The following is a 24,191-nucleotide window of genomic DNA, read 5'->3' on the forward strand; positions in this document are numbered from 1 at the left end:
ACAAGAACTACTATAAAAAAAAAGGGTCAAAATCGACGGATAGAGTTGGTTGTTAAGGAAAATTGATTAAATCAATGGATTATATTGTACATCATCGATTTTGCTTGTTTTGTGAAATCGATAAATAGGATCGATTAAAATCGAGGGACAGTTGATCAATGGATAAGGTTGATTTTTCAAAAATATACACAAAAAATGTAGCTACTTGAAATCAAACTCATCTATTTTCTATGACTTTATTTGGATAATCGTACAACTCGATTATACGTGCTGCTCTTTGATCAAATATTTCCATTGTTTTTATTTATACTCTTTAAAATTGCATTTTTTTTCACTTCAAAAATCGACCATGTCTGTCAGTTTTTGTAATAATAATAATAATAATTAAAAACCGAGGGACTGTGGTGATTTTCTTTTTGACATTTTTTCTAAAAGAAAAACCCAATGGACATCTGTCAGTTTTTAAAAGTTTTTAAAAAATAAAATAAAATTGATGAGTAGGGTCGATTTTTCAGACCGACCCTATCCATCATTTTTTTTTCATTATTTTTAATAGTGAAGTTGAGGGTTTAATTTTTATGAATTCTGAATTTTACGATAGCTACCTTAAGTAATAATAACTGGATTCAAAATTACAATTTTTATATATATCAAATAAACTCCTTAATATATCATATAAAATATGAATTAAAATTACTAAATCTATCGAATTCATAATTGACCACCTAAAAACAAGTGACAAGTATTTTGTTTTATTGGTAGTGATAAATAATGTTAAATGTGGTGAAACGGCATCCTGGTGAAAAATGACAAAATAAGATTACTTAAAAATGTATAAACAAGCTGTTTTGTGATACTTCTTTTTGTTTCATTTCACTAATAATATTCAATATTTACTATGATTAGATTAATTGAGCACCCAATTTCATAAAAATGTTAAAAAGAGAATAAATATACTTAATTATATTATGTCTTAATTAACACGCTCCTTGTGATATGTGGCCTATATTTTCCAGATGAAATAAGTAATTTTTGGATGACGATAAACTATGTGTTGATGTTGTTAACATGTTAAAGGGTGTCACCTCTTTTATAACCTCTATCTTTCTATTTTTAAAAGACAAGAACAAAAGAACGGCAAAAATATATGTATGTGTCAATTTTAAATTTAGTCGAGAGTCTATAAAAAACATTCTTTATATTTTTTATGATTGGAATTAGTCTGTGTGCAGACTATTATCTTCAGACTTAACTGTAAAATTATATGTGGTATGTTATTTTCATTTTAAAAATCGAATTATATATGTAGTAGGGTGTTTTTATTATATTATTCATATGTGATGATTGATGAACTAATTCTCACGTATCTTGAATGTTAATTTGTTCGACTGAATTGTCAGCCAAAAATACTGTAAATGAAATGAGATCCTTGCTTTTTTATATATATATATATATAATTTTAATAAAGGAAAACGATATTTTTAATCTTTTACGTGTAAAAATAAAAATTTCTTTGTCAGTCACCTCCTAATAGTTGACCTTGTATAAACGAAAACGACTAAAATATTATTATTATTTATTATTCTCCATTCCAAATTGAAAGCCGTGTAATGCTAAGATTCTTAATTATGTCGTCTATGAGTATTTAATAGTTAATACCATTAAAGATAATGACTACAATGTTAATTAGTCCCATTATTTGTCTAAACGTAAGCATGGGATAAGTTTTACTACTATTATTAATTAAATATATTTCCTTTATGCATTTTTAGATTTAAGTACTCCTTTTACTATACTTTTATGGATAAACTATCTAATTATACGAACATTCAAGTCAGATACATCTAGATATATATTATTTGCTACCAAATAAAATCAAAATAAGGAGAGAGGCGAGAAACAACAAAAGGGAGGCAAACAAGATTTGTCTATGTATTCAGATACATTCGAATCACACTTGATATACTAGAATCTAGATACATGTACCTATATGTATCTAGTGTGATTACATATACGGGATACAAGACACATAAGAGAGTAACGAAATACACACCAATTACACCTAATTTTGACCAACGTATCCCGAAATACACACCAAAGTCTGATAAGATTTGTAATATTGCAGAAAATAGGAAATTTTTGAAGTTTCATCTTTACTCAAACAATGCAATTGGGGCAAATATCCAACACAGCAAGTTTTAAAAAATACATCTAGTACATAACATCAATTTTATCAGTCACAGACACTCTTTGATGAATTATAAGTTGGAAATTTCATCCACAGTTTACACAGCTTTGATGTTGACCGAAAAGATTCAGGAAAGAAGTCTGCATGAATCTCGAACGAGAAGGACAGTATATCACCTCTATCATTTGATGAGTAATCGGAAAAGTTTCATGTAATGGAGATACAAAAAGTAAAGGAGTAGAGCAAGTGACTTGCCATGGCTCCTCAAAAAGGCATCCTCCAGCTGAACGTAGAACGTAGAATTTGTTGTGTAGAAAAGAAATACTAACTTGTAGTGATCGTTCACTACAAGTGAATATTTCTAAGCAAGTTCTTCAGGATGTGTTTCTCTCAATCGTATCCTAGCTAGAATCCAGAAATAAATCGCAAATATTATTGAAAACACAGCATACATATGAAGGGAAAAAACGAGCAAATTCTAAGCATGATCAAAGTGGATTTGAATTAGGACAGCAGCTAAAATTTCAATAGGGGTAAGGAATAACCTCAAAGACAGGAAGGATCAAGCCAAACTTCCGAAGCCATCAATTCTTTGTCGATGTTCCATAGTGTTTTACAAACTTCCATGAAGGTGTAACACCATCAGACAGAGGTCTTTTGGATTCCATAAGCTGTTTGGGCCGACTGATTTTGTTTGCAAGTTCCTCTAAATCAAGAATTGCTTCCTCCAATTCATCGGACTCCAACGAATTGAATGGAATTTCACCACTGGTTTTAAACTTGTTGAGTAGGCCCAACACTTTTTGATCCATATCAGTTGGCGCAACACTTTTTGATGCATCATCTCTAATAGATGAAATGTTTGCAGCTTCTTTTAGTTCAGCAATGTTTGAAAATTGATCAAGTAACTCTTTGGATTCAGAGCCCCTTTTATCATCCAAGGCAGGTAAAGATTTTGCAGAGCTATGAGCAAAGGAAGATGCATAAGATGTGGTTTCTTTTAACATGTCGTTTGATCTGTTTGCAGCATCTTTTGAAATTGTGACGTCCCTTTGTAGGTAACCAGACAAACGAGTATAGAAAGATGAGTTTGACGACGATCCAGTTCTTGCCTGTCTGCCCCTTCTCCCTTTAACTATAGCATGTCCTACAATTAGAACATCAAAATAAGCTGCAATCATAGTTACAAGCCGAAATCGAGTAGGACTTTTTCAGGTAGATAATTCGTATTTAACAGAAAACAAAGATGTGATAATTTTAGTTGGAATGCATTAAAACTGTGATTCAAGTAAACACTCCTAACAATGATACGACAAGATCCAGAGATCACCAACTGTATAAGCTAAATGAGTGCAGAATGAGATTCAATTAATCAGTTTCTTCTGGGAGAAGTGCACAGAGCTGATCAAGATAAACTTACTCGCACCTAGTGTTCCACACCAAACAACATCAACTTACCCTGGTTAAGTTATTTAACAAGGTGCAAATGTATATTTATTTAACGAGTGGGGGTTAATGTTAACTGCCTATTGATGTGCAATACCACTTGATTTTACCAGCGCAACCAGGTAAGCCTAGGAGATTGAAGAGAGAGCTTTAAAGAGGAATGATAAGCATAGTTCTGAATATATATTTACGTCAAAATTAATATATTGGTTTAAACGTAAATCCATCTTTAATCTTTTAAAGAATATATATTTGCCTCGAAATACAAAGGTAAGGAAGCATGTTCCAAATTAAGCAATATGAGTGCACATAATAACATTATTTAAATCATATTTACGACCTATGTCAAAGAAAGAAACAGTAACTATTCCAAAAACTACAGATTGAACCATAGCGATGCAATCCTTCTAGTCAAAGAAAGACAAATTTAAATAACAGACATTCAACGAATAGCTACAGCATCACATGCTTATTGGTAAAGCACTAAAGGGGCCATTTTGGTTTAGAGACGAGTTGTGCAGAGATGAGTAATGTAGGGATTATTTCTTTTTGGATGTTTAGACTGATGTATAGCAATTAGTGCACAAAATAAAGTTTGTCTACTAATATGACGGTTAGTTTTGGATTTTAGTGTTATTAATCCATGTATTACTAAGACCTACATTCGTATTCTACACTAATTCCTACATAAAATAACATACAAATTCCTACATAACGTGGGCACATACTAAAGAATTCTAGATTTTATGTGGAGATTAAAACTCCTACCTAGACCAACCAACCCCTAAAGTTTCACAAAGTTTAGGAGCAGGATCATATTTTCACTGGACCAACAGAATCTATTCATTTACATTACAAAATAAAAAACATCACTTCCCATTACGATCTCTTATGTAATTTTACCCCTATGGGTACAGCAATAAGTTCTTTAACAGTCAATTAAGAAGTTTGTATCACATAATTGTTACCTTGACTAACAAGTTTAAGTAGCTGAGGATATTGGCAAGAACTTTCACCAGCCTGCAGTGGTCAAATGACAAGTATACGAAAGAAAATTAAGCACCAGAGGAAGGAGTATACAGAAGAATATAGGTCACGTAACGTAATTCCAACATAAGAGTAAATGGTTAAAATGATTGAATGCTTCTCTTGAAAAAATTCCTTGACCAAAAAGAAGCAACCGTGCACAGAAAAGCGCCCATTCTTCAATAAACAATCATCACTCAACTATGCCTCAACGTCATGTCAATTTGAGTCAGCCATAGAAATCCCCTATATCCATTCTGCTCTACTTAGGCCCATTTCATATAAATACTAAATTATTTTCCTTTCCAGTCAAATTAGGTATTCTTTAATCCCGCAATATATTTCCCTTATCCTTGAATGGATAACATTTTCTAATACTACTAACTAATTGAGATCATAAAAGTTTGAGGAAAGAACCTGTGATGCAGGCATAACCCAACCACACTCTGGAGACCAATCTAAGGATGGACGCAAATCCTTGACAAAGGCGTCATAAGTTTCACCTTCACCCAATGGAGGTGGCAACAACTCAATCTAAAAAGAAAAAAACATGAAGTATTATCATACAAATCATTAGCTAAGATACAGAGCTGTCATGCATGGTGAGTAGAGGATGGATCTTCAAGGAAAAAAATTTAAGTGCACAACTAAAGTTGCTTTTAATTATCACATCGATTTGAAGAAATAAATCTCAAGTAAAAGGCATCATGACAGTCCCCAGAAAGTAGTTGTTTTGCCTAAGGATCTCAATAATCAATCAATCGACCAACTTTCAATCCCAAATAAAGTTGTGGAATCATATGTAATCATTCAGCTCTATCCAAGTTCATATCATTCCAATACAATGTTAATGATAATGTAAATTCACCATAACAGTAAATATCCTGTATTCCTACAATATCCTTAACAACTTTTTGCAGTAATTTATTTCTAAAGGACAACTAGGGGATTCCTAATGCATATAACTGGATATCAGCAGTAAACACACCAACTTATTAATCAGCATGTGTGAAATACAATACTATTACCTTAGCTTTACCATTGTAAAGTAACTTTGTCACTTGTCCGGACCAATAAACAGTCATCGTACAACCAGTCAACCAAATCGCCCTCCCTCCAAGTACCATCAACAACAACAGTTACATCCGAATTTGAGCTGACATCAGACACTTTGTTTTTCAAATGGACTGGAGGATACTCAGGTCGCAGCATCAGTTGCCCCATCTGATTTAGCTCTGTCCATGCCCATTCTATAATGACAATCACAATGAGTAACATTTACTTGGATATAGTCTGAAAGCAACAGTGTATCCAAATACACAAGTTTCTCAATTCACAAATCAAGAGAACTCTGAACAGTAACTTGTCATGACATATGAGGTTAACCCATACAAAATGCTCATCATTTAAAACACTGAACTCAATAGAGCAGAAATGACCAGTTACAGCTAACTGTCTCCATTTGGTATATCATAATGGTAGGTATTCAAAACTAGCTGAGTTTTCAAGTTGTAAGTTAATGTAACCACAACTAGGGAATAGGTAAAAAAATGTTGGAACTGGAGATAATTATGAGAATATAATATAATATAACAAAATTTGTGAAAGCTTGAAGTAGGAGGCAAGGAAGATGCTGAGAATTAGGATTTGTAATTCAGTATTTCTGGGAAAGTGAAACACAACAGTGTACATGCTCATTGACATAAACATCAGCATCTATTGACCAAGAACGGAAGCATTAAAATACAAGTTGTAAAGAGCAAAACTCCATTGATTCCAATGGCATTAACAGAAAAGAAGGTACTAGCTGAAGTTGTTCAATGACAGAAGGCAATAGGGCTAGCAGCACAGTGACACTCTCCCTGACAAACACTAAAAGGTACCTAAAAGATAGATCCAGCAAACTAGGAGGCAGTGTTTCGGCTCACTTACTCTAGATCAATAAACCAGCTCTCAAGAATCAAAAACATGAATAAAAGAACTAATACTACTACATTACACAATTTCTCTGTGATCGGAGATTTATCAACTTTTTTTAGCCTCGGTTGGAACGAACACCAAGAGGATCTGTGTCTAGCTCCAACTCCCAAATTCTGCCGAGGGAAAGAGTAAAGACAACTTCGACATATAAAATGTTTTTCTGTCTACTTCTGATACTGCCAGATATGCCAGGTTTCCAAATGAGTGATAAGAATTTACAACTGCTACAGCCTTGAGATGGAAGTATCTTATGTAACTTTTCACAACAATATTTTGTACATGTATTTAGCAACTACAACTGCAGAACCCACTTGTGGGATTTGACTGGGTAGGTTGTTGTATTTAGTAACTACAAGATATGGCATTAGATGGTAGTCTCTGCATAAAATCTCCATGCATTGTCATTTAAAATTCAGATATCAAGAAAGTAAATTGTCCTGTAAATTAAACATAGAAAATGCACCCATGAATTTAAGATTCGAAATTCCAAGGCATAAGGCATTCTGTTAATTAGCAAGAGCAACAAATTAACCAGAACATATCAGAGAACATACTTTCATCTGGATAGTCAAAGTATTGCAATAAGGCACTCCAATGTCCTCCTCTGCGGCTTATCTCCTGTATCTGATATCATATATATACAAGAAAAGTGTAACTGCATCATAGTCTACTTCTTTAATCAATGAAAAGTCTTTTGTCTAGCAAAAAGCAATTTATTTTTATTGATAAACAGCAAAAAAACAATTATTTAAATGCAAAATATGGAAAAGAGTTGAAATCTCTAAAATGAAATGAAAAAAAAAAACTAAAATCCTATATCACTGCTAACCCCTATCAGCCCAACAAGTAACAGCAGGCTGATGAAACATTGATTACAAATGTGACAAACTGTCTTAGTCCAAAAGGGTAAGTTCTGATACAATGACTTTAATTTGAGGAGAACTACCAAAAGGTTCAACATAGTAGTTATGGCAGAAGTTTTACAAACTGAAAACTTAAGCAGTTAGGAGTGAAGCAGTCAATGCTCTAAGAACTTGCGAATCTCATTCAAATTCAGGATATCACTGAGCAACCATAAGCGTATGTTTCCAACTTTTTCCCATTCTTACTGACAGAAATAAGAAACAATAGCAGTACCCACCAACAAATAGGCGCCAAGCATATGCAGTTCACAGCAAAGCTCTGAAAGAGCGGAAAACACACACATAAAGACATAAAAGAGTTCTTCCTTTGTTTTTTTTTTTCTGAAACAGCGAGAGGACATAAAATAAGTAAAGAATACAATTAAACTAGAACAAACGGATGAATAACTTGAGACAAACGGATCGTGACCAAGCTATCCAGCCAACAACCACCCCCACCCCCCTAGAATCCACCAAAATATCCCACTAATTCAAGTTTGTACCTTATAATGCACTTCCCACAACCACCTACTGCCTCCGAACTATTGACTAACACCAAACAAACTAAAGCATTATGCATGATAGAAAGCACAGAGAAAGTCCAGAGATGAAACCCTTTGGTACCAAAACTGTTTTTTTATGAAGATGTTATATTAGTATGGCATCAAGTGGATGCAGAGTAGTTACAGTTGGTACCAAAACTGTTTGTCATGTTTGTAATTGATATGTCATCAACAACAACAACAACAAGAACGGCATTATAGCAACTAAAATATGTATCTTCAACAACTTCATTCTTAGTTGTAATAGAAACCCCTCCCGATAATTGAGATGACATAAGCTGTATATAACTTACTAAATAATAATAAGAAATAAGGCTACATATAATTTTGCATCCATGGAACAGTAAATAGTGGTAATGTTCATAGGATGTGTGGTATCCTGATGAGAAATCTATCCTGTCTATGCAGTCCAAGGTCAAATATTTAGCTTGCTACTGTACCCTGTGGCGTATTTTTGTCTTATCATATTCACAAAACTTATACAATGCAATGCTTGTAGATAACTGATCATCATTTTTTCTTCAAGAAAATCTTTTTAGGTCATTGAAGTAGAGAAAAAATAATTCTGCGCAAAGCACGGCATCAAAAGTAACAAAAACAACAACATACCCAGTATAATAACATAGGTGGGGTCTGGGGAAGGTGAGGTGTACGCAGACCTTACCACTATCGTTGAGGAGGTAGAGAGACTATTTACAATAGAACTTCGACTCGAGAACAGGTTTGAAAGAAGAAGAAGAAGAAGAATAAAAGGCATTAAAAGTAAGCTCTCAATAAAGCAAAGTTCTGACAAGTGGACGACTTTGAATATGCTTATACTTTAGGGTACGCATGAGCATTTCAGTACAAGTTTAAGAACACTCACTGCACTTCTATTCAAGTCATAAGGATAGCATATTCTGTAACAATTCAAACAGAATATGTCTATCTACTAAAAGAGTAGTGTAAGTTAAGAGCATTGCTAGAGAACCATGTGAAAATTAAGCTCAAAGTTGCCCAAGAAATAAATATACTCTTAGGGCAAATTAACTTGGTAAAGAGAGCAAGAAAACTACATCGAAGTGACCATGAACTTGTTCAAAAAGGACTAGATACAACTAATAAATATTTTTCAACATATAAAATGAACCTGTTCTATATGCTTAGAATCCAAATAATATAATTTGCAAGACTGAAGCTCATGCTATACTCCTAACGTATTTTAGTACCTTACACCGAAACCACGCTCCACGATATCCATCCTCCAAACACCTTGCTTCAGCTGTTTGCCCTACCTTGAAAGGTAATTGATACTTCTGGTCCATGATATCTTTACTAAACAAGCAGCTTTATCAAACACTGATTCTGCAAAATTGTATGTAAATTTTTAGACAATCATAGTCGTATATACAAATATTGATAATATGAACCACACAACGTCAATGTTGTTTAGGAGTGAACACGGGATTATAATTCATGAATCAAGATCTCAATCATTAAGGCGTTGTTTGGTAGAGTGTATAAGAATAGTACTGAATAAGATGTATTAGTAATGTTTTTTTTTTTGAAACTGAAGGTGTATTAGTAATGTTGAAGTTATTATGCAGGAATTATTTCTTATTCACTGTGTGGTTTGGTGTATTAAGGAGAGTTTTGTCTTTAACCATGCTTATTCATGTATTAATTGCTCTTGTATTGCTAATACCCTGATTTGCTATGTATTAGTTATACACCCTATAATGTTGAATATGGTGTATCTGAAAATCTTACCAAACAAAGGACTTAACAATACCATGACTAATAGATGTATTAGATTCTCTAATACATCCTACTAAACAACCCCAAGTGTCTTTGATTTTAGTTCTGAATCTTAATCAAATTTTATTTTTTTTGATGACCGAGAAATTCGTCTGTGACCCGCCTTTTGGACCAATCACAGCCTTCTAAACTCAGTGGATAATGGGCTTGCCCCTCTACCCTTCTCCACTTAAATACCAGGCTTCTCTTTGCATGGTGTGGGGATTGAATCTGCGACCTAAGCCACAAATTTTGATCAATAAGTACGCTTTTTATTTCAATCATTTGATAGGTATAAATAGATTTGAATGATTAATGTAAATATGGCATTTCACCAATACTCTACTTCCATCACTAACCAGTAACCACCCTCATGGACGCCATTGCTACCGCTCATTATTATCAACTGCCATCCTCGGCCATTGCCATCAACCACTTTTGTCCATAGCCACCATCCTCGACAATCACTACAGTCAATTGTCACCACCATTAGCCACCATTTTCAATCATCACCAAAAATTGTCTGTACTGCAACAACCACCATTCACTACCGATAATCACCACCATCAGTCATCATTATATATCGCCAACTATGCTATCAATCATCATCACCATTAGTTATCACTATCATCCACCACAATTATTAATTGCCACCACCATTGTCAACCATCATCACCATTACATAATGATAGTTCCAATTCTCACCTTTCATCTCATTTTTAACAATCCATTCCTAGTTATATTTACCAACATAAACGTGCCCTTTAACTTGGCTTCAACTGACATCTATGTCTTCCAACTATGGGTGAGCACAAGACACATGCATCCTACATGGCAATTCGTGTCCAACGTGTATTATGGCATGTAAACCACGTGTGCCAAGTTCAAGTGTCTACTTATGCACACCTAAAGTTGGAGAGCATTAGATATCAATTGAGGCCAAGTTAAAGGGCACATTTATGTATGTCTTTCTAAAAATTTGCCAATCTTGCCCTAGTTTCTGCTTGAAGATCTTGATCTTGGTCACTTGGTTCTATGTTAATTCAAAGAAATCACTGATGCACCTCAATTCAATCTTTTGTCAAATAAAATGACAATTTACTTTAATATGCTTTATTAATTCATGAAAAATTAGGCTCAAAGTAATATGTATTGAAACTTGATTGTCACATACCAATTTTATGGTGCATCTTTTCCACATCTAATCTTTTGGAGAAGTTGTCTGTCATACAAGCTCCTTTCTTCCAATATGTCCAATACATACTTCCTTTGTGAAATGAAAATTCAATTGCTAGATTGTGTCACCTTAATACCTAGAATATAATCGAATTTACCAAGGTCTTTAGTTTGAAAGTGGCTAAGATTCAGCTTAAAATGAATAATGTCTTCATTCACTTCAAATCATGTCAAAATATTGGACAATATTTTGCTAAATTGGTCAAACCATGCCCTTGGTAACCATACCCTCGGTGATTACTTGAAAGCATAAGGAGATCGAAAGCCAACATACTAATCCAAACTCCTTCTAAGAAACAAACCTTGACGATTAATCCATGCCGACCTCTTTAACAGGTTCATTGTTTTATAACTGTGGCATCCAAGCCAACTTGCACACACCTCAACTAATTCCATGGGATACCTATTACCTCCCACTGACAACATGTACCATGTAACTTTGTTCACCAAAGCTAGGATAGACGTGAAGAAATCACCTAGTGTTTTTGTCTTAACTGAGAGATGAACCTGAAACATCATGGTTCTCAACCACTTCATTGATCACTAGGTCACACACTTAGATGCATCCCTACTCAGCAAGTTCATTCTAAAGACATTTTATATATCTAACAGATATAAGTGACCAATGACACATGGTTGCTATTTAATAAGTACACATGTCTACATTCGTACACATTTAAGCGTCGTTTGGTAGGCCGCACTAGAAGAAATAGTCAATGTATTATGTAAGGTATTATTTACTACTATGTTTGGTAGGAATTTGAGCCTGTGTAGTTAATCCGTGGATTGGTTATACCTCCTACATGGTATTATAGGATGTATTACTAATACCTTCCATTTGGAGGTATTAGTAATACATAGGGTATAATACCATGGGATAAGTCTATGTAAAGACAAAAATATCCTTCAAATCATTTTACTTATTTTGTTTATTTTCTTGATTTTATGATTTATATTTGTACTAGTAAATTTATTTAAATAAATTAGCTTACAAATTATTTAGAGAGAGTTGTTTGTTACTAAATAAATCCAATACAAATCAATACAAATTTGAAATGTGAGTTGTTTAGTTGTATATGACGTTTGTGATCTTAATTGAGCAATTTAAAAAATTACATACATATTAAAATTACAACTTGCATTTTTTATCTGTAAATGTAGATGGTTTATTCAATTTTACCATTGTTGACCGTCTTTTCGATTTTAAAAGTAGATGGTTTATTTTTTAAAAATTTAAAAATGACATTTTGTGAGTGATCAATTTATTAAGATGACAATTATTTATCCTCAAATAATTCAAGTGAAAAAATAGCAAACAGGACAACAAAATTGTTCTTCTCATAGCTAGTTAGAAAGGCCATAAAATAATAATATTGTCCGACAATTATCTACCTTGACCCAATTACATAATAATTCAAGGGTATAATTGGAAAGAAGATTCTTATAGAGTTTTAATCCAAACACAAGATGAGGTGGGAAACAATGAACCAAACACTTGATAAAAATAAACCCTGCATTATTAATCCCTGCATTACTAATCCCTGCATTACTAATCCTTGCGTTATTAATTTTTGTACCAAATGACCCCTTAGATTCATTGCAACCCAACAAGGAAAATTACACAAAATATTTTTTAGTTCTACATTAATAGAAAATGTGACGAGAGGGAGTTGCTCGGATGGTAAGCACCCCCCACTTCCAACCCGAAGGTTGCGAGTTCGAGTCACCAAGGGAACAAAAGGAGTAGGAGCTCCTAGGGAGGGTAAAAAAAAAGTAATAATAATAAAAAAAGAAAATGTACTTACCTTATTAGATATGGATTGATTATCTACCGTAATATACACCGTCAGAAGTTTTTTCTACTAAACATACCTCCTGTTTGGACCATTAAATAAAAAAGAGTTAAATAACATAAAGAAGATTAAAAAGCAAAACTTTGGCATCATAACCAAATGAATGGATAATATACTTGGAATAGAATCACCACAACTTTTAGTCTAGTAGTATCAATAGAGGTATTCGACAAATAAGTGTAAGTTCGATCTCGAAGAGAAATTTGGTTTTGTAATTTAGTACAAATGTTATTTAGGCATGCGACATTTTTCATAGAGATCACCAAAAGTAACCTGGGAGATCCTTATGATAGCATTTTTTTTTCAAATTATAAGTAGGCATAGAAAATTACTTCATCAATTTCACTATCCCTCTATTTCCCTTCCCCACACAACAATAACAACATACCTAGTATAGTCCACATATGGGATTTGGAGAGGCGTGGTGTGAACGCAGTCTTACCCCTACCTTGTAGATTGTTTCTAATAGCCCATCGGCTTGAGTAAAACATAATAAAATCTTACTAACTAGGGTCATGTCCTTAATAATGGAGACCACAATGTTCGACTACCTACCAATCTTCTACCCTAATTCTCAACCTCTATATCTTACTATCTAGAGTTATGTCCTTAATAAGCTGCAAAATGTGTCATATCCATACCTGATATAGTCAACCTCTCGCACATCTGTTTTTCACATGCTTGAACCATCTCAGTCTATATATTCATATATGTCTACCACAAAAATCACTCTCATTTTTTTTATAACCGAGAAATCTGTCTGTGACCCGCCCTTTGGACCAATCACAACCTTCTAAACTCGGTGGATAATGGGCCCACCCCTCTACACTTAAATACCGGGCTTCGCTTTGCATGGTGTGGGGTTTGAACCTGCGATCTAAGCCACAAATCCTCCACTTTTTGCCACTCAAGCTAGGCCTTAGGGGCATCACTCTCATCTTATCTTGAATATCTTTATTTCTAATTTTATTCATTCTTGTATGACCCATTCAAAGGTGTATGTTGGTATAAATTTAAAATTTTACACATGTTTAGTTGGTGGACTTTCTAAGAAACAAGTTCCATAAAACGAGGAAAATGATTTTCTTAATAGAAATAAAAGAAGCAAAAACAAGTTCCATAAATAAACATTTGAAGTTCACTATCTCCTACTCACCTAACCAACACCTCCAACCCTCACACCTAACAAGCAATCTTGGTCAATCCAAAATGTTCATAACGAAAATCAAAGAGATTACAAAAAGATAAGGGGATGAAAAAACATGAACAAATTAAACTACATACCTTGGAATATGCAATCAATTTAGGGATCCCAATAAAGCTTCACTCATATATATTCGGCGCAGGTATGTATACTAGTTGAATCTAATATAAGTAGCCAAAAGGTTTACCATTCAAAAGAAACCCTAAAACAAAAGTTATAATTACCCTATTGTTTTTTTATACATAGAGGCCCAAGCCCAATATATCTATTAGAGGAGTTGATAATAATCACTCATGACCTAATAAATTGAGGTTGTCACGTGTTATTAAATGCCTAATAGGTAGGCTTGTCTATTTGGTAAACCGCTGATCTAAAGTATTTCAACATCAACCTTCAAGGGTCGTTTGATTAGAACAACTTATCCAGGGTTAAATTAAACTACATATCTTAGGATATGCAACCAATTTAGGGATCCCAATAAAGTTTCTTTCATATATATTCGTGCGGGTACATATATTAATTGAATCGAATATAAGTAGTCAAAAGGTTAACCATTGAGAAAAAACCCTAACCAAAAGTTATAATTCTCATGTTGTCCTTCTAATACATAGAGGCTCAAGTCCAATATATCTATTGGAGGATTTGAGAATAATCACTCAAGACCCAATAAATTGAGGTTGTCACGTGTTATTAAACGCTTAATAAATATGCATACATATTGGGCGTTTAATAACACGTGGCAACCTCAATTTATTGGGTCATGAGTGATTATTCTCAATTCCCCTAATAGATATATTGGGCTTGGGCCTATACGTATAATAATTAATAAGGACAATATGAGAATTATAACTTTTGTTTTAGGTTTTCTTCTCCGTGGTTAACTTTATGCCTATTTATATTAGATTCAACTAGTATACTTATCTGCATTGAATAAATATGAAAGAAACTTTATTGGATCCCTAAATAGGTTGCATATTCCAAGGTATGTAGTTTAATTTAATCTTGAGATATAACCAAATGACCCCATAAAGTTGAAGTCAAAATACTATAGATTAGCGGCTTACCAAATAGATAAGTGTATCTATAAGGCGTTTAATAACATGTGACAACCTCAATTTATTAGGTCATTAGTGATTATCATCAACTTCTCTAATAAATATATTTGGTTTCGGCCTCTATATATAAAAAGGACAATATGAGAATTATAATTTTTGTTTTAGGATTTCTTCTTAATGACTAACCTTTTGGCTACTTATATCATATTCAATTAGTATACGTACCCGCGTTGGATATATATGACTGAAGCTTTATTTGGATTCCTAAATTGGTTGCATATTCCAATGTATATAGTTTAATTTGTTCATGTTTTTTCATCCTCCATCTTCTTGTACTTTTGAATTCTCTTTGATTTTGGTTATCAACATTTTGGATTGGCCAAAATTGCTTGTTGGGTGAGATGGTCGAGGGTTGGGGGGCGTTGGTTGGTTGAGTAGAAGATACTGAACTTGAAATGTTTACTTATGAAACTTGTTTTTGCTATATTTCTATTAAGAAAATTATTTTCCTCATTTTAAGAAAATTGTTTCTTAGAAAAATGTTTACACCAACTAATATATGTACCAGCATCAAATATATATGAATGAAATTTATTGCTGCATATTCCAAACTATATACCTAACCATACCTCAAATCAAACATAGAATAAAAATAATGCTACATTTTATACTGAGAATTATACCTTATACCTCACGCCAAACGATTCTTGGATGCTTTGCATCATTCCACCTCGAATGCAAATTGCAGCCATAACTTTCCAGTTCCAGCGAGAGAAACACGAATCTGAACCTTCTCTTCTTAGAGTGAAGTCACATTTTTGCAGAGAATTACGCAGAATTTTTATTATGAAATTGTTGGACAGAGTGCACAATAGTACCGTCGATTTGCCGCCGCCACCGGAAAAATGAGGTAAGAATGCCTCACAAGTCTCCAATTAAAAAAAAGGGACAAGTGGGGCCTCTTCATCTCTTCCTCAATTTAATTTAACTCTTAATTAATATATTGGACCAAATTAGTATTTTTTAAAACTTAGGAGACTTTATTTTAAATTGTGAAGCATATTAAGAATGGAAAAAACCTTTTAACTTATTCAATTTTCTTTTTAAAACTGAAGTTACAGGGGAACGTTGGAATCTCCAAGAACGGGACTTTTTTTTTTCAAAAAAAAATAATTTCTTCTTCATCTTCAAAATCATCAAATCTTCTTTGAGTTTGTTGTGTTTTTCTTTTCAATCAGTAGCTTCTAATACAAGGTAAATTTTCTTCTCTTTTCTATTTCAAAGGATAAGATTAGGGTTTAATAAAGAAGAAAATCATCATCATCTTGTTATTATATTTTTTTGTTTTTTTACATTATATTTATTCCGTTTGAACTTGAAATTAACTCAAAAGAGCATTTTTGATAAGTATAAAAAATATTTTGTGTTCATTCTTCAGCTGGGTTTAGTGAATTCAATTTAGTTGTTTCAGCCAACAACTTAAGTAGTTGTTTGGACAACTACTGAAGTTGTTTATAGAAATAACTTTATATTTTTGTTAATACAGAAATTGTCCAACAACTTCCTGTAGTTGTCCGACGATTCAGAAGTTGTCCCAACAACTACTGCAGTTGTTAGACAATTGTGTTTAATTGTTGGTCAACTGATTAGTTGTAGGACAAATAATTTAATTGTTGATCTATAATGTACCACTATTGCTCCTTTTTTGTTGATCCTATTCAGTTGATTTCTTACTATTTACTAACTTTTAACTATTTAAGTGTAGTTATAATGCTTCAATATAAGAGGAAGAGAACTGGAACATCTTCATCCAATCCAAATGCTAAAGAAAATGTTGAGAGCTTAACTGTTGCTAGAAAAAGAGGTACCACAACACTTCAAAGTATCGGTGGACAACCATCTGGAGAAGAAAAAAGTGATGAAAAAAATATTAAGAATAACAGTGACCTATCAGGTGAAGAAAAAAGTTATGAAAATAGCAACGAAAGTTCAAGTGAAGAGAAAAAAGATGGTGAGAGTCATGGAGATGAATCAAGTAGAGAGGAACAAAGTGAAGAAAGTGAAAGTGAACAATCGGATGAAAAAGAAGAAGAAGGTATTGAATCCTCTCCAAATTATGTTAAAATCATTTCCAATGATAAGTATAAGTTTAAGACCCACTTGAGTGTGTCTGGGTCTTATGATTCAAGCATCAATGCGAGAGTTGGTTTTGGAGCTCAATTTGTTGAGTTTAGAAAGATTTTAATCGCACAAAAAATTGAAAATGATTTTAAAAAATCTTGTTTTGGTCACTTTTTGAAGTTGGATCAATCTGTAGCAGTACAACTTCCAATGAAGTTAGTACATGGCTTTTGTCTTCGTCGTATATTTTCTGAAAAGAAAAAAGAGGTTTGGATTGATTATAATGGTTTGCCTCTTTGTTTTGGCATTAATGAATTCGCTATTATGATTGGACTTCGGTGTCATTCCCTACCTCCTCTAAGTCAACAATTAGCAAAAATTGGAAAAGAAGGTGAAATTTTGGTTGATCTGGTGGGTCAATCTGCAAATGCTGCTGTACTCATAGAAAAGATGAGTGATCCATGCTTAGCCAAAAAGCAAAAGCTTGCTATTAGTATGGTTTGGTTTCTGCATTGTGTATTGTGTTCAAAAAGTGCAGAAAAGAAGATAGAAACTCATTGGCTAAAGATGGCGTCCAAAAAAAGTGTGTTCAATTCATATCCATGGGGTCGAGTTAGCTTTGATCTTATCATTAGCTATCTTTTGAAAGAGCTAGATTCAACCAAATCTCAGTATAATCTTCATGGATGTCCGTGGGCGTTCGCCGTAAGTAATTAAATTGATGTTTTTATTTTATAATTTTTAGTTAAATTATTATTTGACTTTATTATCTATACTAAGCTATTTTTAATATTATATTGTAGGCTTGGGCGTTTGAAGCTATTCCGGCACTTCAACGATTGGCCAAGGATTCTTCACCTGAAAAATCAATTCCAAGAATGATTAAAAGGATGGCTGGAACACCTGCTTACAAGACAAATATTGATCCTATTTATCAGACAAAAGAACAAGTAAGATTATATCTACATAATATTAGTAGTTGTGTTATGCAAAAGTTAAACAAATAGTGTAATTATTGGACAACTGAACTTGTTGTTCCGTCAACTATTCAAGTTGTCCAACAACAGTGAAAGTTGTAAACATACAACTTAGCTATTATTGTACAACTAAATTAGTTATGTCAAAAATATTATATATCTATATAATATTAATTGTGTTATGCAATATTGAAATACTACTGTAATTATAAGACAACTAAACTTGTTTCCACAACTACTTTAGTTGTCCAACAACAATAAAAGTGATTTCCACAATCACATATTACTGAAGTTGTAATTGGACAACTGATTCAGTTGTTTTTAAATTATGAATAACTTTTTTTTTTAAATGCAGATGCAAAATCAAGTTGTTCACCCTTTTCTTTTTCCAACAAACATAGAGAAGGAACAAATTTATGTTCAAGATATTGAGTCATATGAAGATAGTTCGGATCCAAAAATTGATGCTTTAAAAGAAGAGTTGGCACTTGTAACAGCTATACTGAATATAACTGTTGTTGAAGAAGGTCTTGAGATAACTGGTGGAGAGAATAGTGTTGCGAGAAATTATGAAGTTGAGAGAGACGGTGATGGCCAGATTGCTTTAGATACTTGTAGATCTTTTGGTGGAGTAGGAAGAGATGAATCATATTTAGCTGATCTTGGTAGGGGAAAAGATACCCCTGGTGTGATAAAAACAACAAATGTGAATGCCTTCAATATTGATTGTTGCTGTAAATGTGAAACATATTGTGATAAGTATGAAACTATTTTGAATGAAGTAAAATCTTTGTCAACAAATTAGATGGGCAGCAATCAAAGAGGACTATATATTCGAACTATGCAAGAAAATCTCCTTATACTCCTGCGTTAAAAATAAGGTTGGCCATGATTTCCAAAGCCAAAAATGCAATGAAGAGTAGATTGGAAGTGAGTTTGTACAAACCTCTTAATGTGGAGAAAAGAGAGATCTTTAGTGTCTTCATTAGCAAAAAGGAAGAGGAAAGAAAAATGTATTTGAATGGTAGATTTAATTATCAGGACTTGGTGAGCATGATTGATCCATATTTTTTGTTCGAGTGCAAGGTAAATACTACTATATTTTTAATTTATACAATAATTTATTGATATTGAATTGACTCTCAACTTTATTTTGGCAGCATGTTGATGAGATCTTGCCCCTTATGCGCAAGAGACAGATTTGGTATCCCAAGCACTATGACCAAACAGATCTTACTTTGGATCTAAATTTCTACAACACCTTGTATGATCAGTACAACAACTTGAGAGAGAAGAGTTTAGTGGATGGTTCTCCACCAATGCATGAGGCACTCACATCGTTTGAGATGGACGGTGACATACTCAAGTACTGTAAGGGTGAAATTCCCTATCCATATGGCCGAAAGTGGAATGGAGCAAAAAGAATTTACACCGTGATGAACATAAAGAATACACACTTTATTGCACTTGAATTTTTGATGGAGAAGGGCTTGATTCAAGTTTATGATTGCAATATTCATATGTGTGATGAGCCGACTTTTCTTACATTGATTTAGCCCATTCTCGAATTGTGGCCCAAACTACTCAAGCAAAGCGGGATGTTCAATCATTTGTCTGAATTTTTTTTGAATGATGCATGGTCATATGAGCGTCTAAAGAATGTGCCAAGTAACAATTCTCGTGCGACGTGTGGACCATATGCCTGTGTTTTTATTGATCACTTGCTTACTGGGACAGATATGAGTTGCCTTAACGACAATGAAGTGGATAATTTTAGGATGAAATATGTTGTTGTTGTGCTTGAGAAGGAATTAATTCCTTGAGAGAGTAGTTGTGTACAAAGTTGATTTTTGTACTTCATTGACAAAACATTTGGATCAATGAAATTATTGTGTTAGTTTTTAATGTAATTATTTCAGTACTTTGTGTTTTTGTTATCAACTACTTTAATTGTCTCTACAACTGATTCAATCGTCCCTGTAAGTGCTTCAGTTGTTCGTACCACTGGTTCAATTGTTCCTACAACTACTTCAGTTGTTCGTACAACTGGTTCAATTATTTCTACAACTAGTTTAGTTGTTCCTGCAACTGGTTTAGTTGTTCCTCTAATTCTTTAGTTGTTTTGCACAAAATTACGTAGTTTATACTTAATAATTCACAAAATAACTCGATCGATCTTTAATTTTTACTAAACGACTTAGTTTATACTTAATAATCCACAAAATAGCTCGATCGTTCTTCAATTATTGTTAAATTACTTAGTTTATACTTAATAATTCACAAAATAACTCGGTTGATCTTTAATTTTTACTAAACGACTTAGTTTATACTTAATAATCCACAAAATAACTCGATCGAGGTGGATAATTTTAGGATGAAATATGTTGTTGCTGTGCTTGAGAAGGAATTAATTCCTTGAGAGAGTAGTTGTGTACAAAGTTGATTTTTGTACTTCATTGACAAAACATTTGGATCAATGAAATTATTGTGTTAGTTTTTAATGTAATTATTTCAGTATTTTGTGTTTTTGTTATCAACTACTTTAATTGTCTCTACAACTGCTTCAATCGTCCCTGTAAGTGCTTCAGTTGTTCGTACAACTAGTTCAATTGTTCCTACAACTACTTCAGTTGTTCGTACAACTGGTTCAATTGTTCCTACAACTACTTCAGTTGTTCGTACAACTGGTTCAATTATTTCTACAACTAGTTTAGTTGTTCCTGCAACTGGTTTAGTTGTTCCTCTAATTCTTTAGTTGTTTTGCACAAAATTACGTAGTTTATACTTAATAATTCACAAAATAACTCGATCGATCTTTAATTTTTACTAAACGACTTAGTTTATACTTAATAATCCACAAAATAGCTCGATCGTTCTTCAATTATTGTTAAATTACTTAGTTTATACTTAATAATTCACAAAATAACTCGGTTGATCTTTAATTTTTACTAAACGACTTAGTTTATACTTAATAATCCACAAAATAACTCGATCGATCTTTAATTTTTACTAAACGACTTAGTTTATACTTAATAATCCACAAAATAACTCGATCGATCTTTAATTTTTACTAAACGACTTAGTTTATACTTAATAATCCACAAAATAACTCGATCAATCTTCAATTATTGTTAAATTACTTAGTTTATACTTAATAATTCACAAATTAACTCGGTTGATCTTTAATTTTTACTAAACGACTTAGTTTATACTAATAATTCACAAAATAACTCGATCGATCTTCAATTATTGTTAAACGACTTAGTTTATACTTAATAATCCACAAAATAACTCGATCGATCTTCAATTATTGTTAAATTACTTAGTTTATACTTAATAATTCACAAAATAACTCGATTGATCTTTAATTTTTACTAAACGACTTAGTTTATACTTAATAATTCACAAAATAACTCGATCGATCTTCAATTATTGTTAAATTACTTAGTTTATACTTAATAATTCACAAAATAACTCGGCTGATCTTTAATTTTTACTAAACGACTTAGTTTATACTAATAATTCACAAAATAACTCGATCGATCTTCAATTATTGTTAAACGACTTAGTTTATACTTAATAATTCACAAAATAACTCTATTGATCTTCAATATCAATGCGAAGTAATCTTAATAATTATAAAAATTGTCCCAACAACTATTAGAGTTGTTAGACAACTATGCGAAGTTGTTGGACAACTGTGAGAAGACGTTGGACAATTAAAAAGTTGTTTAATAGTGTGCAGTTAATTGAAAAACTTGACCCCTTCAACTGTATCCGTTGTCCAACAACTTTTGAAGTTGTTGGTATACATCTAATAAAAATCTTAACTACATAATTGTTTGAACTAATCATAGCATCTGTAAATACATGTTATGCATACGATAATAACTCATGAAACTACACCATTACTTGTTCCTGCAACTTCATTCGATCTCGTAGGACATGAAGTTTTTTTGTGGCCAAATCTTTTACATAGAGAGCATTTATTTCTTTTCTTTGAAACCACTTCTCCTATAGTAGGTACTCGTTTCAGCCGCTTCCTTCCCAGTTTAGTTTTCTTTTCAGGTGGAGGTATTACTCTCTCTAAAATTTCCAGAGAAAGATTCCAAAATTCTTCAGCTGGTACTGGATAGATTGGATCTGCATATGCAAGTATATATGACTCTACCTTATAATACGGAGAAGAGTACTCATAAATCATCTTGCCATATTCATCTCCAAATTTGTGTCTGAGCGCAGCCATAGCATGTTGACAGGGTGTTTTATCCAAGTCAAACTCTCGACACGAACATATTTTACTTCGAAAATGGACCATTGCGATTTCATTGTCCGCGGTGACGCTGAAGGTGTCTTCATCAATTTGATGGACCAATAATTTATTTCCCAGATTCTTATTAGCCATTATTTTAGTTTCAGCTGAAGGAACGAATGTGGTTTTTAACTTGGCGTATGCCATTCTTCTCTCATGAAATTTTTCCGACCATCTCTTGCTTATATCATTGAACAAGGCAATAATGGGAAATTCTCTTGCTTCATTGAACATTGCATTAACTGACTCAGCAATATTTGAGGTCAATACATCATATCTGAAATATAAAAATTCAAAAATATCAAAAATTAAAATACAAACTATTGCAGATTTTTAATAACTATTGTAGTTTTGAAAACAACTGTTTTTAATGTCCCACAACTTCTGCAGCTGTTGAAACAACTATGAAAATTGTCCAACAACTATAATAATTGTTCCAACGATTATAATAATTGTCCCAACAACTACAATAATTGTTCGAACAACTATACTAATTATTCCAACAACTACAACAATTGTTAGAGACCTGCAATATTTATGTTTGAACTAGTAAGAAAGTTTACCTGTTTCCTGGAAAATATGCTCTACTCCATTTGTGAAACCCAACATTTTCAAGATAATCAGCGACCTCCGCATTGATAATTCGGATTTGTTCAAAATGGTCATGGAACACATCTCTCCGATATGCTTTTGTTGCATGGTAATAATGTCTAAGAAAAGCTCCACAATGAAAATTTTTACGGGCATTTTCACCAAGATGCCTCGTGCAACATCCATGGTATGCTTCAGAGTAAAATTTTGATAGTGTTTTTTCTATGCCTGGATGCCTATCAGAAATAATGCACAACTCTGAAGTATCAGGGACTATGTCCAACAATTTCTCAAAAAAGTACTCATATGCGGCATCACATTCCTTATCTACTACACAAAATGCAACAGGAAAAACATGATTTTCTGTATCCTGTGCGACAGCAGATAACAAAACTCCATCATAACGACCTCTTAAGAATGTTCCATCAACGTCTAAAACTTTTCTCATATGCACAAACCCCCTAATCCAAGCTCCATAAGATGCAAAAAAATATTTGAACCTTCCCTTGTCATCAAGCTTTAACGATGTCTTGCTTCCTTCATTTATAGTCATAAACATATGACGATAACCATCTAGAACTGCATATCCATGCTCCGATGTCCCTCTTATCATAGCCTTTGCTATATCATTGCTTTTCTAACACTTCCGGTAGCTAATCTTGCAGCCCAAATCTGCTTGCACTATATTTTTTATGTCTTTTGTGGAGGGACCTTTTCCATTCAAGTAATTAGGTTGTATGTATTCTGCAATGACATCTGCTGAGGCATGTGGATGATGACTTGTAAGGTGTTGTGCCCCACATGAGTGAATGTTGCGATACTTTGTAATTTCAAATCTATTACAACTTTTAAGTTTTGTAGCTCGCAACCACCAATCACAATTCTGATCTACACATCTAGCACAATACACATCTTTAGAACTCTTCACAGATTTGAATGTTTGATCTTTCTTCACAGAAGC

The 24,191-nt window shown here is 33.0% G+C and overlaps 1 protein-coding gene, 1 long non-coding RNA gene and 1 pseudogene across 2 annotated transcripts; all 3 read right to left on the reverse strand.

The window, feature by feature from the left end:
- Positions 1-2,136: 2,136 nt before the first annotated feature.
- LOC125839574 (uncharacterized) lies at positions 2,137-2,991 on the reverse strand. The gene is made up of 2 exons (XR_007443684.1): positions 2,734-2,991; positions 2,137-2,593 (listed from the first exon to the last, which is right to left on the reverse strand). It is a non-coding gene; the product is annotated as an uncharacterized LOC125839574 (long non-coding RNA).
- A 43-nt stretch (positions 2,992-3,034) lies between these two features.
- On the reverse strand, positions 3,035-15,995 carry LOC125839410 (uncharacterized; annotated as a pseudogene).
- A 6,224-nt stretch (positions 15,996-22,219) lies between these two features.
- On the reverse strand, positions 22,220-23,843 carry LOC125839411 (uncharacterized). Its single transcript, XM_049518393.1, has 2 exons — positions 23,203-23,843; positions 22,220-22,916 (listed from the first exon to the last, which is right to left on the reverse strand). The coding sequence occupies exons 1-2, from the start codon at positions 23,841-23,843 to the stop codon at positions 22,220-22,222; spliced, it is 1,338 nt and encodes a 445-aa protein (XP_049374350.1).
- Between the last annotated feature and the right edge of the window lie 348 nt (positions 23,844-24,191).

Source organism: Solanum verrucosum, unplaced genomic scaffold (assembly GCF_900185275.1).
Source record: "Solanum verrucosum unplaced genomic scaffold, falcon-dt-bn FXZP01000306.1, whole genome shotgun sequence".
NCBI classification, from domain to species: domain Eukaryota; kingdom Viridiplantae; phylum Streptophyta; class Magnoliopsida; order Solanales; family Solanaceae; genus Solanum; species Solanum verrucosum.